The sequence below is a fragment of the Anopheles gambiae genome, chromosome 2 (genome assembly GCF_943734735.2).
Source record: "Anopheles gambiae chromosome 2, idAnoGambNW_F1_1, whole genome shotgun sequence".
NCBI classification, from domain to species: Eukaryota; Metazoa; Arthropoda; class Insecta; order Diptera; family Culicidae; genus Anopheles; species Anopheles gambiae.
In genome coordinates, this window is record NC_064601.1 from 81,363,366 (window position 1) to 81,376,347 (window position 12,982).

The 12,982-nt window shown below is 44.7% G+C and overlaps 1 protein-coding gene across 9 annotated transcripts in view; it reads left to right on the forward strand.

Moving 5' to 3' along the window:
- The window catches only part of LOC1274926 (cell adhesion molecule Dscam2), a 54,397-nt gene that overhangs the window by 32,151 nt on the left and 9,264 nt on the right, over window positions 1-12,982 (forward strand). For 8 of the 9 annotated variants that reach the window (XR_009764803.1, XM_061644393.1, XM_061644390.1 and 5 more), the window contains exons 11-21: window positions 46-173; window positions 270-575; window positions 1,934-2,065; window positions 2,344-2,493; window positions 2,623-3,105; window positions 5,008-5,224; window positions 5,443-5,838; window positions 5,908-6,524; window positions 6,624-6,785; window positions 8,679-8,825; window positions 9,051-9,758. Coding sequence is in view for 8 of the 9 variants with exons in the window: in XM_061644393.1 (XP_061500377.1) it covers window positions 46-173; window positions 270-575; window positions 1,934-2,065; window positions 2,344-2,493; window positions 2,623-3,105; window positions 5,008-5,224; window positions 5,443-5,838; window positions 5,908-6,524; window positions 6,624-6,785; window positions 8,679-8,825; window positions 9,051-9,758 (3,446 nt within the window). In the remaining variant the exon portion in view is untranslated. The remainder of the gene's footprint in view (window positions 1-45; window positions 174-269; window positions 576-1,933; window positions 2,066-2,343; window positions 2,494-2,622; window positions 3,106-5,007; window positions 5,225-5,442; window positions 5,839-5,907; window positions 6,525-6,623; window positions 6,786-8,678; window positions 8,826-9,050; window positions 9,759-12,982) is intronic. The other variant, XM_061644397.1, reaches the window with a different exon arrangement.

Genomic DNA, 12,982 nt, shown 5'->3' on the forward strand with positions numbered 1-12,982 from the left:
TCATTTTGACGTTTTTACTCTTTACCACTTTGCCTCGTCCACCAGCATGAGTCTGCTGTCGGCAAACACACTAAAAATTGATAGGGTAAGCAAGAAGGATCAAGGAATTTATCAGTGCATTGTGTCGAATGCACGCAGCAGCGCTCAGGGCAGCTCGGAATTGAAACTCGGAGGTATGTATTGGTGTGCCGGGCCCTACGAGCAGGCGAAAGTTTTATCGGTCCCTTTTTTGCTCCCGTATCACTCGCTCGCCCATCCCATCCCACCAGAAAGCCCACCGGAGATAAGCTATGGCTTTGTGGAGCAGAATGTGCGCGCCTCGGCGTACATCTCGCTGAAATGCTCGGCGGCCGGGTCGCCCCCACCGCAGTTTGTCTGGCTGCTCGACTACCAGCCCATCCTCGACGTCTCGTCACTGCACCGTTACACGATGGATCAGTTTCTCGACATCAACAGTCACGTAACGACGCACCTCAACATCAGCCACGTGCACAGCGACGACGGCGGGCTGTACACCTGCGTCGCGTCCAACAGCATGGGCACCGCCTCGCACAAGGCCCGCCTGAACGTTTACGGTAAGTGCTGTATGCGAGGAGCATTGTGTTGGGAGCGTGATGGAGTAGTTACCCCCTTTTTCGGGGGTTTCTGGGTTTGCATCGCACGATCGCACAATGATAGTGCTTGCTATTAACACCTGCTGCTATTGCTTTAACCTGTCGAAAGCTTAACTGCCTCCGAATGGAGAGCCACATTGGGCGCTTGTCGCTGGTCTCCGGTGGCAGCACCGTTACAGTGCGCTGCAGAAAAGATGTCTCTTGCGAAATTTGGAAATTAACTCCTTCAACTTTTGATGTGATAGGCTAAACGTGCCTATAGTGGTGGTAGTATACTAAAAGGCGCTCCATACGATAATTTTACAGTAATTACGTTATTTATGTTTTTGTGAAATGTTATCTAGTCTTTTAAAAGGGGTTTAAAAGTTAAATGGGACCATTCCGTTACATAGTAACAGAAAAATCCATTATTTTGTGAAATGTGTCAACATTTTTCCAATATCCTAAAGATGATTTTATAACAAAACTCGTATTTGTGTTAAGGCTGTAAATGACCTCATAACAACGCAATTATTATTTTCTTATCATAACTTTTTATGAAATACAACAGAAATAAGCAATAGAAATGAGTTTCCTGTAAGTACTATACCAAATAAATTATGTAAGAAATCAATATTATGGAGTAATTCTTTGCTAACCATACGAAAATAGCTTCAAAACTAAGTTCCATTGATATTATGCCCTGTTTTTGAGGTGTATTTGACTACCAACGCTATAGGATCACAATATGACAAATATAAGAACCATACCACCATTATAGATACAACAAGGAAATCACAAAAATATGTTTGTTTAATTTGTAAATTTGTTGCGTTTCATGGTAAAAATGGTTGTGATTGCGAAGATGAAACATTTTTCAATTGCTATGAGTTAAAATATTCATAATTTACCTTTCTACCGTTTTAAATCTATTAAAGCACATCTGTACCCCTACAAATTGCACCACCATTGGTACATTTACCCTGATTGTTATTATTTTCTTACGAATTAAATATTATCAAAAATACAAATGTTTTTTTAATTACTATTATTTTATTTAGGTTTCACTTAAATCTGAATTTTCCATTCATTTATGTTTTAATCCGCCTTAAGAACACTCCAAAATATCAGTTGCATATTTACCTAACTGTGGTGTGCCCGAAATTATTCAAATCCCTCAAAAACCATCAAACCCAGTAATCCGTCCTTCTGTAGCACACTGTAAGGATTTACCATCGTGCGGTTTCGAAGCGTCCGGTTTTGGTCCGTCTGGCAGCTGCTATTGCTGACCCATACACACACACTAACCGGGGCCACTTGCCATGCGCTTTTCTTCGCAGGACCACCGTACGTACGTGCCATCGGACCCATTACGGCTGTTGCTGGCGAGCCGATCGAGCTGCACTGTCCCTTCTCCGGCCATCCCATCCAGTCAGTGCGTTGGATACGGGGCGGAAATGAACTGGTTTCCGGTAGGACGTAATGGAAAACATAATGTGCCTCCCCGCTGGCCACTATGTGCACCGTTTGTCGATTAAATGTAATCCTTTTGCTCGCTCTTATCCTTTTCTTTCTCTCTCTCTCTCTCTCTCTCTCTCTCTCTCTCTCGCTTTCACTGGTACTGGCTCCCTCTCTGCGGATGTGATGCTGCACCGCTTCTTCCTGTATCGTTTTCTCGACGGGTGGATGGATCATTTATTATGGCATTTGCATTCGGCGTGATGACCGCTTCCGGAAATGGAACCTGCAGGACCACGGTACAGTGTGGCCGACGTTAAGCATGGCGGATATTTGAAAATTTATACCGTCGACCCGGCGCAAGATCGAGGACCGTACACGTGCATCGTGACCGGACCGAATGGTGACGAAGGGCGCAGGGAGCTACAATTAGTGGTACACAGTAAGTGTTGCAATCGCGCCTGAATCCGATGGCAAGTTTTGGGGCCGCCGAGCTGTCGCATTTGATTGAAACTAATCCTTTACTTTGCATTGTATCTCTCTCTCTCTCTCGCTCCCGCCCTGCTGATAGGCCCACCCGTAATAGAACCGTTTGCATTTCCAAAAATCATGAAAGTTGGCGGTCGGGCACAGCTGACCTGTTCCGTGTCGGCCGGCGATATGCCGATCTATTTCAGCTGGAAAAAGGACGGCGCCCCGATCACGCCGGACCTGCAGGTCAGCGAGAAGAAGGAAGAGTTTTTCTCGCTGCTCGTGCTGAAGGACATAACCGCCAGGCACAGCGGCCGGTATACGTGCTTCGCCACCAACACGGCCGCCCAAACGAACTACACGGCCGAGCTGCTGGTGCAGGTGCCGCCTTCCTGGACGCAGGAACCGCACGACATTGCCGTGGTTCTGGGCCACCCGATAGTGCTGCCGTGCGAGGCGGACGGGTTCCCCCAGCCCAAGATAACGTGGTTCCGTGGCAAAGGCAAGCTGTCCACCGACTTCCACTCCATACTGTCGAAGAACAACTCGCTGAGCATCAATTATGCCACTTCGCCGGATGCTGGTAAGTAGATAATGTATGTGGCTGGCAGTCGCTTTCGCGATTTCGTTTGTCATGGGGCCCGCGTAATGCATTATGGGGATTTTAAATTAGGGAAAGCTTTCGGCTTTTAATGCAACAATAATTAGGGCTTTCGTGTGGGTTTATTGTTTTATTCATTTATCGGCATCGCCATATGTAATGCGTTGTACTACAGAAAGTAGTATTGGTCAAGTTGTTCAGTGAAATTATAATGTAATCACCACACTGACAATTTCTTCAACAATTGTTTTTGAAAATCAGTTTTATCAGTTTATATTCATAAATTATTTATGTCAATTTGTTATTTTTAATCTCAATTGGCCTTACAGCAGACGGCACTATCAAGTAGTATGCCAAAATATAAAAACTAAAATTTAATATACAGGGATTGTTCCATTGACAAAAAGCTAAAGACATTTTTTACTTAAGCTTGTTGATTAAATTGTTTTATTTTCATGTCTAATTAACGAAGTAGTAATATTATTATTTTTACAATCGAATCAAATATTGTTGATGTTGTAGGGATGCAAGGGAACTGTAAACTTGTATTATTTACTTATTATTATACCAACACTGAAGGTTGCACAGGCATAATCATTTTTCAGGTTATTATCCACAATCTCACGGTGACAGTTCGGCCGATTGACTTGAATTTTATTCTAACTGTTATTTTAACTCCATTTTCTAGTCACTGTTTAAATTTAACATTTAAAGGTTTTCAAAATTCTTTTTAAAGGCAAATCATACTGTATGACTTGCCTTGATATATGCGCAAACGTTACATTTCATGTTAACCTTGTCAACCTCATGGCAATCAACGTGAAAATTTTGCATTTTATGTAGATTTGAATATTCTTTGAAGTACTGCGACAAACCTTTACTGCACGAAAGACCGTAGGAGCGGTATGGAAAAAATAAAACCTCAAAAGTAGGTCTGTTTCAATCACGAACCAAAAAAGCAATCTTTCTGAGATAAATTGTTATAATTTACATGTAAACAAATTATTGCAATTATTCATGGAGTCGGTAAAAGAAAACAATCAAAATGGTGTTGACTACCAACGATTGATCTAAATCCTTTAAACAGTATTAAAGAAAGTTGTTTGTGTGATTAAATTTCACAATTTTATCTTCTTTATCAACGAAAGTGCACGATTTAATATAGTGAGATAAAACATACCCGTTTATCAAAATTTCAAAATTTCACTTTTATTGCTCCTCTTTTCGCAATAAGGTAGCTAGATACAATTTAAGTACCCGTGAAAGATATTTCAAACTTTGCTACTCCCATGATATTGATATACAATTACAGTTCAATTCAAGCGTGTTCAAGCGTAACCGTTTCGTTCGATGCCTTCCATATCAGTTGTTACATATTATACACATCAAATTTCTGTTTCCCTATCATCAAACCGGGATAATTTCTCAGAATTGTTCAAGCAAAACGCAAAATTTCTGCGAATTAATTAGAGCGAGAAAACCTGATTCGTTTAGTGAACCTGTAAAGAGAAACACAGTATGAAATGAGCTTGGAATGCATCTTGGTTATTGATGCTGCAATCATTAATGCGGAACGGGGTAAAATGGAAAATTCCTGCTAGCCGTTCCTTCGGCATAAAATGTGTTTTTTTTGTAATAAAAGGCATGCCCGAGAGTATATGCTGCTGCACATTACGGAACCGCTCTTCTAGGAAGCTTTCACAGCCAATTTTCACCGCAAATAATTTCGTTCGAAAAAAAAGACCGTGCGTTTGAATCTATGAACTGAGTTTTTTTATATATTCAATACATCATTCTCTTCACTCAAATTGTTATTCATCGAAAATATCGCTTTATTTTTGGGGCTCTCGCCTCATTTCTCATTTCACGCACCACAACCACCAGGCTACTACATGTGCGAGGCGGCCAACGGGATCGGCAACAGTCTGAAGAAAATCATCCACATAGACGTGAACGAGGCGGTCCATTTCGATTCGCCGGTAAAGAACGTATCGGCCCGCCGGAACGATGCCGTTATGCTGGAGTGCCTAGCGCTCGGCGATGAACCAATCAACATCATCTGGACGCACAAGAACCAGCGGATCGATTTCAACAACTATCGGTAAGGTCGGCCGATGCAAAGTATGACGCGAGCTTTTGCGTTGCTACCCTCTCTCGCCGTGCGGCTCTTAACGATCGTTTCGAAAGTGGAAATTATTCCCTTTGCGCCATTTTGGCCTTTTCCAATCGACCTCCGTGTGTGTGTTTATGCGGCTACAGTTTGATATGCTGGTGGGTTTGTTTTTTTTCTTCTTTCCTCCATCCTCTTTATTTGCGCAGCTATAACATTATCGAAATGAAGGAGAGCGTTGGCGTGCGATCGCAATTATCGATTAGTCTCACCGAGCGGTACGACTCCGGCAAGTACGTCTGCACGGCGGAGAACCTGTACGGGACGAGCGAACACGTCATCTATCTAGCGGTGCAGGAGCGTCCCGATGCACCGTCCGACCTGGAGGTGATGGAGGTGTCGAGCCGGCAGATACGGCTGTCCTGGAAGCGCCCGTACGACGGCATGTCACCGGTGCTGAGCTATCTCGTCCAGTACCAGCCGGTGCGCCTGGGGAAGGAACCGGTGCAGGACACGCACCGTTCCGGCCCGGTCGGCCCGATAGCCGCGTGGGACAGCCCGCTGACGGTGAACGTCACCTTTTCGAAGGTAAACATGATCAAAAGGTAAGTGACACGGCGGGCACGGGCTGCCGAGCGGGGTCGAGATGTCAAATTCAACGCAATTATCATTAGCAGCATCGATGGGGGCGTGCGGGACGAAACGAGCATCGGGGGGCTGCTTCCGGCGACCCAGTACCTGCTACGCATGCTGGCCATTAACGAGATTGAGTGCTCGTCCTTTACGAGCCCGCTGGTGGTGCGCACGCAGGAAGAGGCACCGGGCGAAGCTCCCGGTGGGCTGAAAGTCAAAACCGGTGCGATGGGCGAGCTGGTGCTTACCTGGCAGATCCCGAGCCGAGCGTCTTGGAACGGGGAGCTGCTCGGCTACACGGTCAGCTGCGTGGAGGAGAAAACCAACATCAACTTCATCGCCAGCCCGAACAACATCTCCAACACGACGCTCACGGTGCACGGCTGGGCGACCACCAAGACGAGCATTGCCAGCCTGAAGAAGTTCACGCGGTACGCCTTGCGCATCCGCACGTACAACAGCATCGCGCCCGGTCCGTGGAGTACGGTCGTGTACGGTACCACGTCGGAGGATGCACCCGAGGCCGAGCCGCAAAATGTCTCCTGCTCCAGCCTGTCCTCCCAAAGCATTAAGGTGCTGTGGCAGGAGCCGCCGCCTCAGTTCCATAACGGGGTGCTGCAGGGCTACAAGATCCTCTACCGTCCGCTCACGAAAAACAGTACGTATATGATGCCCGCATAGCCGTCACCTATCTTTGGTTTTCCCGTAAAAGGGACCAAAGGCTTACCACTATCCACTTCCACCATTTTCCCCACAGACGAGTTTGTATTTCCGTTCGAAATCAAGCGCACCTCCAACCTGGAAACGTACCTGCACGCACTGATGAAAGCGACCAACTACTCGATCCAGGTCCTAAGCTTCACGCTCTCCGGCGACGGAGTGGCCAGCGTTCCGGTGTACTGTGCAACTGAAGAGGACGGTGAGTACGGGTGGCAAAGGGAAAGCAGGGGGAAGTGAGATGTTTGCGTGTGTGTGTGTCCACTGGAACGCTCGCCCAACACGAACGACGTGCGAATATGTTTAATGATATGCATTGCACCGCACCGCATCCAATTTTCAGTCGCGACGATATCTCAATTTCGATAAATTTCGATAAGCTTTGATCATTGCAATTGGTGTGCGCTGCATACACCAGGACGCGTCTAGTCACGATGGATCTAGTGATACGCCCGCGCGCCCACCCGCCCCACACATTTGATGGAACCCGTTTGATGATTGCATAAACCAATTTCATTTTCTAACAACATCCTTTTAATCGTATCACTCTTTGTTAGACGTATGTTGAACCTGACATTGTGTGATATTGCTCGTTACTTCAAGCTTGCTTTATATATGATCAAACTGAAAGACATAGCAGTTTTTAAATCTTTTGTACAAGAAAGAGAATGCTTATACGGAATATTAAATGTGAAAGATACCATTAGATCAAATTATGTGATAAAACAATTAAGTCGGCAATTTGTAGTGGCTGTTTTCTATTCACGAACTTATGAATCAGTCTTTAAAGTATGAAGCATTTGATCAAGTTTATGATAAAAGAATGATATAGGGTCTACCAAGTCACTTTCGAACGTAAACATTATTTTTCGCCACATGCAAGAAGTTATTCCACATCACACTGATATTTCATTTTCATCCTAATAATTTCTAATTTCTTAAGAATGATTTTCAACACTTCATAGGTCTCCTTCGTTTCTTTCACCGGGGTTTGCCAGGTGCCACATCTCACCTAGATTTATAAAACTTTTTTAAATTCAGCATTATATGCATGTCAATGCATTTTTATTGGAAAAGCGTACCAGTTTGTAGAGTATGAAGGTTTAGCATTATGTTGATGTGCCGTTTAAAGCAAAATAATATTATTCATCGCGTTATTCTCAGTTGAAATTTGATAGTTTCTCGTTTAATGTTTGAGCGCATGATTTGAAAATCGTGTAATAATTTATAGCGCAATTAAATGGATATGATGACGCAAAATATGCATCAAACTGGTTGTAATATGAATTTTAAAAATGTTTATCTTGAAGAGATCTTGATGACAAATCGTGATGATTTGCGGTTTTTAACCCCCGGTAAAAAAACTATGGAAATGTTGAATGAAGTGTTGAAAATCATGGTGAAGAAATAAAAAAAATTGTGATGAAAATGAAATATCACAGTGATGTGGAGTAACATCGTGCACGCGATGAATAATAATGTTTAATTTCGAAAGTGACTAAAGTTAAAGACTTTATTCAATACCACTAAGCCGGATAGGATTGTCAGTCCTTACTACGGGGGGACGGTCCATTCCGGGCTTGAACCCATTACGGGAGTGTTATTGAATCGTTCGAGTTGACGAATGTACCACGGGACCGCCCCTTACACAAGTATATTAGACATAATTTTGAGTATATTCTGTTCTTTATGTAAGGATTTTAATAAATGACATTTTGTCAGAATAAAAAATAAAGAAATTGATAAAGTTGACAAGAAATTGAGACACAGAGTGATTTTGATATATTTTTCATTTTCTAAAACTCATAGTAAATATAACATATTTTATTTTTACTTAATACGAACCGTTTTGATAACCATAATTATCCTTTTAAATAAATGACATTTTGTCAGAATAAAAAATAAAGAAATTGATAAAGTTGACAAGAAATTGAGACACAGAATGATTTTGATATATTTTTCATCCTCTAAAACTCATAGTAAATATAACATATTTTATTTTTACTTAATACGAACCGTTTTGATAACCATAATTATCCTTTTAAATTCGCCACTTTAAACACCTATTTACCGTTTCCTTCAATTTTCTTCGCAGTTCCGGAAGCCCCTGCTGGCATCAAAGCGCTCACGCTGACAGCCGACTCGATACTCGTATCCTGGTTACCGCCCGCCCATCCTAACGGCATCATCACCCATTACACCGTGTACGGAAAGGATCACGGCAAGAAGGGTTCCCCAAAACGTACTGTCTTTGACGAATGTGCCTTCCCGCTAAGCTGTTGCTATCCATGATACTAATTGGAAGCTATTATTTTCTTTGCCGTCATGGTTTTTTTTTCTCTCTCTCTCTCTCTCTCTCTCTCTCTCTCTCTCTCTCTCTCTCTCTCTTTTGATACCTCGTCCCATCTGCCACTGCACGCCATATGTTGCGCTTTTGATGGCGTGGTTGGCGCGGTCTTATTTCCAGATAACATCGTGCGGGTGGATGAAACCGGACGACCGTCCATGTTCGAGGTGCGCGGTCTGAGCGAGAACAACAAGTACGACTTTTGGGTGACGGCATCGACGGCCAAGGGTGAGGGCGACCCGACGATGGTGGTTTCGCAAACAACCAACACCCGGGCGCCGGCCAAAATAGCGTCCTTCTCCCGGCTGCTCAAGGTGCCGGTCGGGGTGAGCCTGGTGCTGGAATGTGTCGCCGTCGGCAACCCGACACCCCGGACGCGGTGGATAACGAAGGACCAGGCCGTTACCTTCAGCCAGTACTACGTGATTTCGCAAGGCTTTCTCAAGATACATAGCGTCGAGCCACAGATAGCCGGTAACTTTACCTGCTCGGCGAAGAATCTGTTCGGCGAGGACGAGATACACTACATGCTGATAGCGCTGCAGACGCCGAATGTGACGCAGCTCTCGATACAGTACACCTCGTTCGACAGTTTGCGCGTGACGTGGGAGGTGGCCAGCGACGGTGGTGCCCCAATACAGGGCTACAATCTCTACTACCGCACGACCAGCGGCGCGTGGTCCAATGTGGCAATTCCGAGCGATCAGATGGCGTACACGCTCAACGGTTTGAAGTGCGGCACTCAGTACATTCTGAAGATCAATGCACACAACAAGGTTGGCGTTGGGATGTTTACTGAAGAGCTGGCCGTGCGCACCAAGGGAAAAGGTGAGTAGAAGGTGACGGGACACAAACGGGCCCAGTAGAGTTGATGTCAGTGCTTGTTTCTCAACATATTTATTTGAAAGGGGAAATTTCAACGATGCTTATTACACATCAAATCCATTAGGAAATAGTTTTAACAAGCTTTGCTGACAAGCAATATTTATTTTGCTTATTTTGTTTTAAAAACTGTAGAATGCAATAAGGCATTTTAGGCCCTCTCCTGCTGAATTAAAAAAAAAACTATTAAAATTTCATAAGTCAATCAATACGATGGAGACGCCCAGTACTTCAAGAAATATAGGGTTCAGTCACTTGGCTGCTGCCATCGTTTTTTCATCGGGGTTTGAAGCTAGATCTCATCACCCGTTGACAGGTGAAGTGTTCAAGATCATGCTTAAGAAATTAAAAATTATTATGATGGAAATTAAATATCGGAATGATGTGGAATAACATTCGACAAGTAGCGAAAAACGATGTTTACATTCGAATGTTTCACCTTTTACTAACACCCCAAAAAAAGTTCTGGCCAACAACAGCATAGCTGATAATGTTACGCACGTAATGAATTTTTTCTAACATTGTTATATAAAACATAATCTAGAATGGTCATTTTTGCTGTACCTTGTTTTTAGAATTCACATTCTTTAAAACCTCACATTCTTGAGTAAATAATGTTTAAACTTAATTTATTATGGTTCTAAGCAAGCTAACACATTGAAAATCATTCGGAAGACCGACGCAAGAATCAGTCGGTGTAAGCCGGATACCTCCTTTTTCCGTTATGCTCGCGCCTACTCTTACCTTGCATCAGTGTTTTACCACAACAACTTCCAACTTTCTAACTTTTTAACACTTCTTCGTTCACACTTCTGTGAGATAGTTTTGAAATTATTTGGACCAACACAAATTGATGAATCCAAACATGTTTGGTGTTGAGGAACAGCAGTGTGGCAGAAAATTTTAATAACATGCTATTTTCTTCCTCTTCTTGGCATTGCGAATTTTGCGGTTAAGTTCCTGCCAAATACAGATGCACTGTACATATATTTTGCATACCACCTTTGTGCAGTATTTACAGTTTTTTTCTCATTATCACAATAGTCTTGCTTAATATCTCAGATTATTTGGCGACAATTCAATCAATTAAAATATATCTCATAAAGCGAGTTTTTCCACCTTCAGGAAAGCTCCTTTTAGCAAACACTCCTGGGTGTATATAGCACAGATTAAAAGGTTCACAGCAGTTCGCATTCATCCGGGCATGTCACGTGCTGTAATAGAGTAACTTTATTACATCTATTCCCCAAACAAAACCCCGACAACCAGTGGAACGGAGACAGAGCTCACTTAATCTGGCCAAACTAATTGTCATAAACTTTGATGATTCCGGTTACGATAAGCCGGGGAAGGATTGTCGTTCGGTGTGCTTCCTCGCGTGCTGCTTCTGCCCGCACGGCGGCTCAGGCGTTAGCCCAGGAGGAGTTGCACCATTCAAATGCTCCTCACAAGAAGCTACACCCTACATTCAGGCAAACATGAAACCACCACCCAGGTAGTGCTCGAAAATGCTGCCAACCTGAACGGCACCACCCGGGGCCGCTGCACCATTTGCATTCCAACTTGTGAGAGCATTTGCACATGATAAATGTCAACCCCCGGGCGGGTCGGTGGTGGTGGATGGCATTGCGAGGGAAAGACCGAGTGAGTGGCTGAACATAAGTTTCGCTTATTTACATACACAAACAGCATAAATTGACAATGCATTCCCAGCCAGAGTGCGTCCTGAGGGGGGTCAACCGGGGGGGGGGGGGGGGGGGGGGGGGGGGAAACCGAGCTTACTGCTGCTACCTGCCCGGTCGGGTGGAAAATTTTGAGATTCATTTTATTTACATCTCACTGGCATTATTTATCTGTCGCACCGGAGACACGGATGAAGAAATTAGAAAGTATCTTGCTGCGATGGGAAAATTCGATTAGTGATGCAAATTGATTTATTTCCCATCCGCAAAACCCGCCTGTTTGGCCCAGGGGTGACGACTTTTGTGTGCAGCATGAAACTGTATCGCTCTGTCTCCTCGACCCCCTCGATTCGCTCATGCAAACGGAATCGATGAATTGTTAAAACTATCTCAACATACCGGATCTTCTCTAGTGCGGTGCAGATTATAGCCCTTTTTTGTTGTATTTTATTTGCATTTGCATTTTATACGGCTGACGAAGCTTCACTCTACACGCCGGCGATGGATGTGGGATGGCAAACGAACGACCAGGAGCTCCAGGGTTCAAATGACCTCCGGGTGGGGAGTTCCCACTTTACGAGCGTCCAAAGCTTCCGAAAGGAATAAAATTAAAAATATATTCCAATTCATACACCGTCGTGTCCATAGCCCGAAAGGTGCACACATATCGGGACGCTTGCCGGATGCCATAATTATCCGACGGGGCCCAATGGCATCGCAATTGAGTGCAACTTGCTGAGTCCAACTATTCGCACCGATACACACACCGGGCCTTGCAGGGGCAGGGTAGGGTCCGAAACACGACCCCACAGTTCGACACATTTCCCAGCGCGCCCAGCCCCCGAGTATCAAGTTCTAGCCGGCGGCCGGGTGTGCAATTGTGCAACATTTCGAAGGAACTTCGGTATGGTGCTCCAGTTCCGTGAGCTTTGGGAGCTTTGGGATTTTGTACCCGAACCCTCCCAACCTGTGTACCCGTACGTCTAACCTAATCCGTAGGATGCCATTTTGAATGCTTGGAGGCTTCCTAGATGCTCCTCCCCCCCCCCCCCGCTTTCGCCATTCCCTACCTTTTCAAACGATAACAAAGCGGGCAGGAAAAATCTTGACACAGACGAATGATAAGCAACCCAACCTCCGATGTCTCTGTCAAGTACTGTGCTTCCCGTTTTCCCCTTGGGGAGCGCGCGCGCACGCTCGAGAGAGAGAGAAAGAGAGAGCGAGAGCACTGCTAGCAAAATCCCCTGGCCAGCGAGACGAGCGGAAGCATATCCCGTGGAGCATCATTAAATGTACGTTTAATTATACACCTCAATGAACCCCCAAACCTAATGTGCACACGGTTGCACACGCACACATACACACACACACCCCGGAGCCGGTGTCTCCATATGCAGAATCGCACATACCGAGCCGGCTCGGAGGCTCAGCCCAGCAGCAATCTCCCCCACTGCCACCTCCCCCATCACTTCCGGACCCAAATGACAC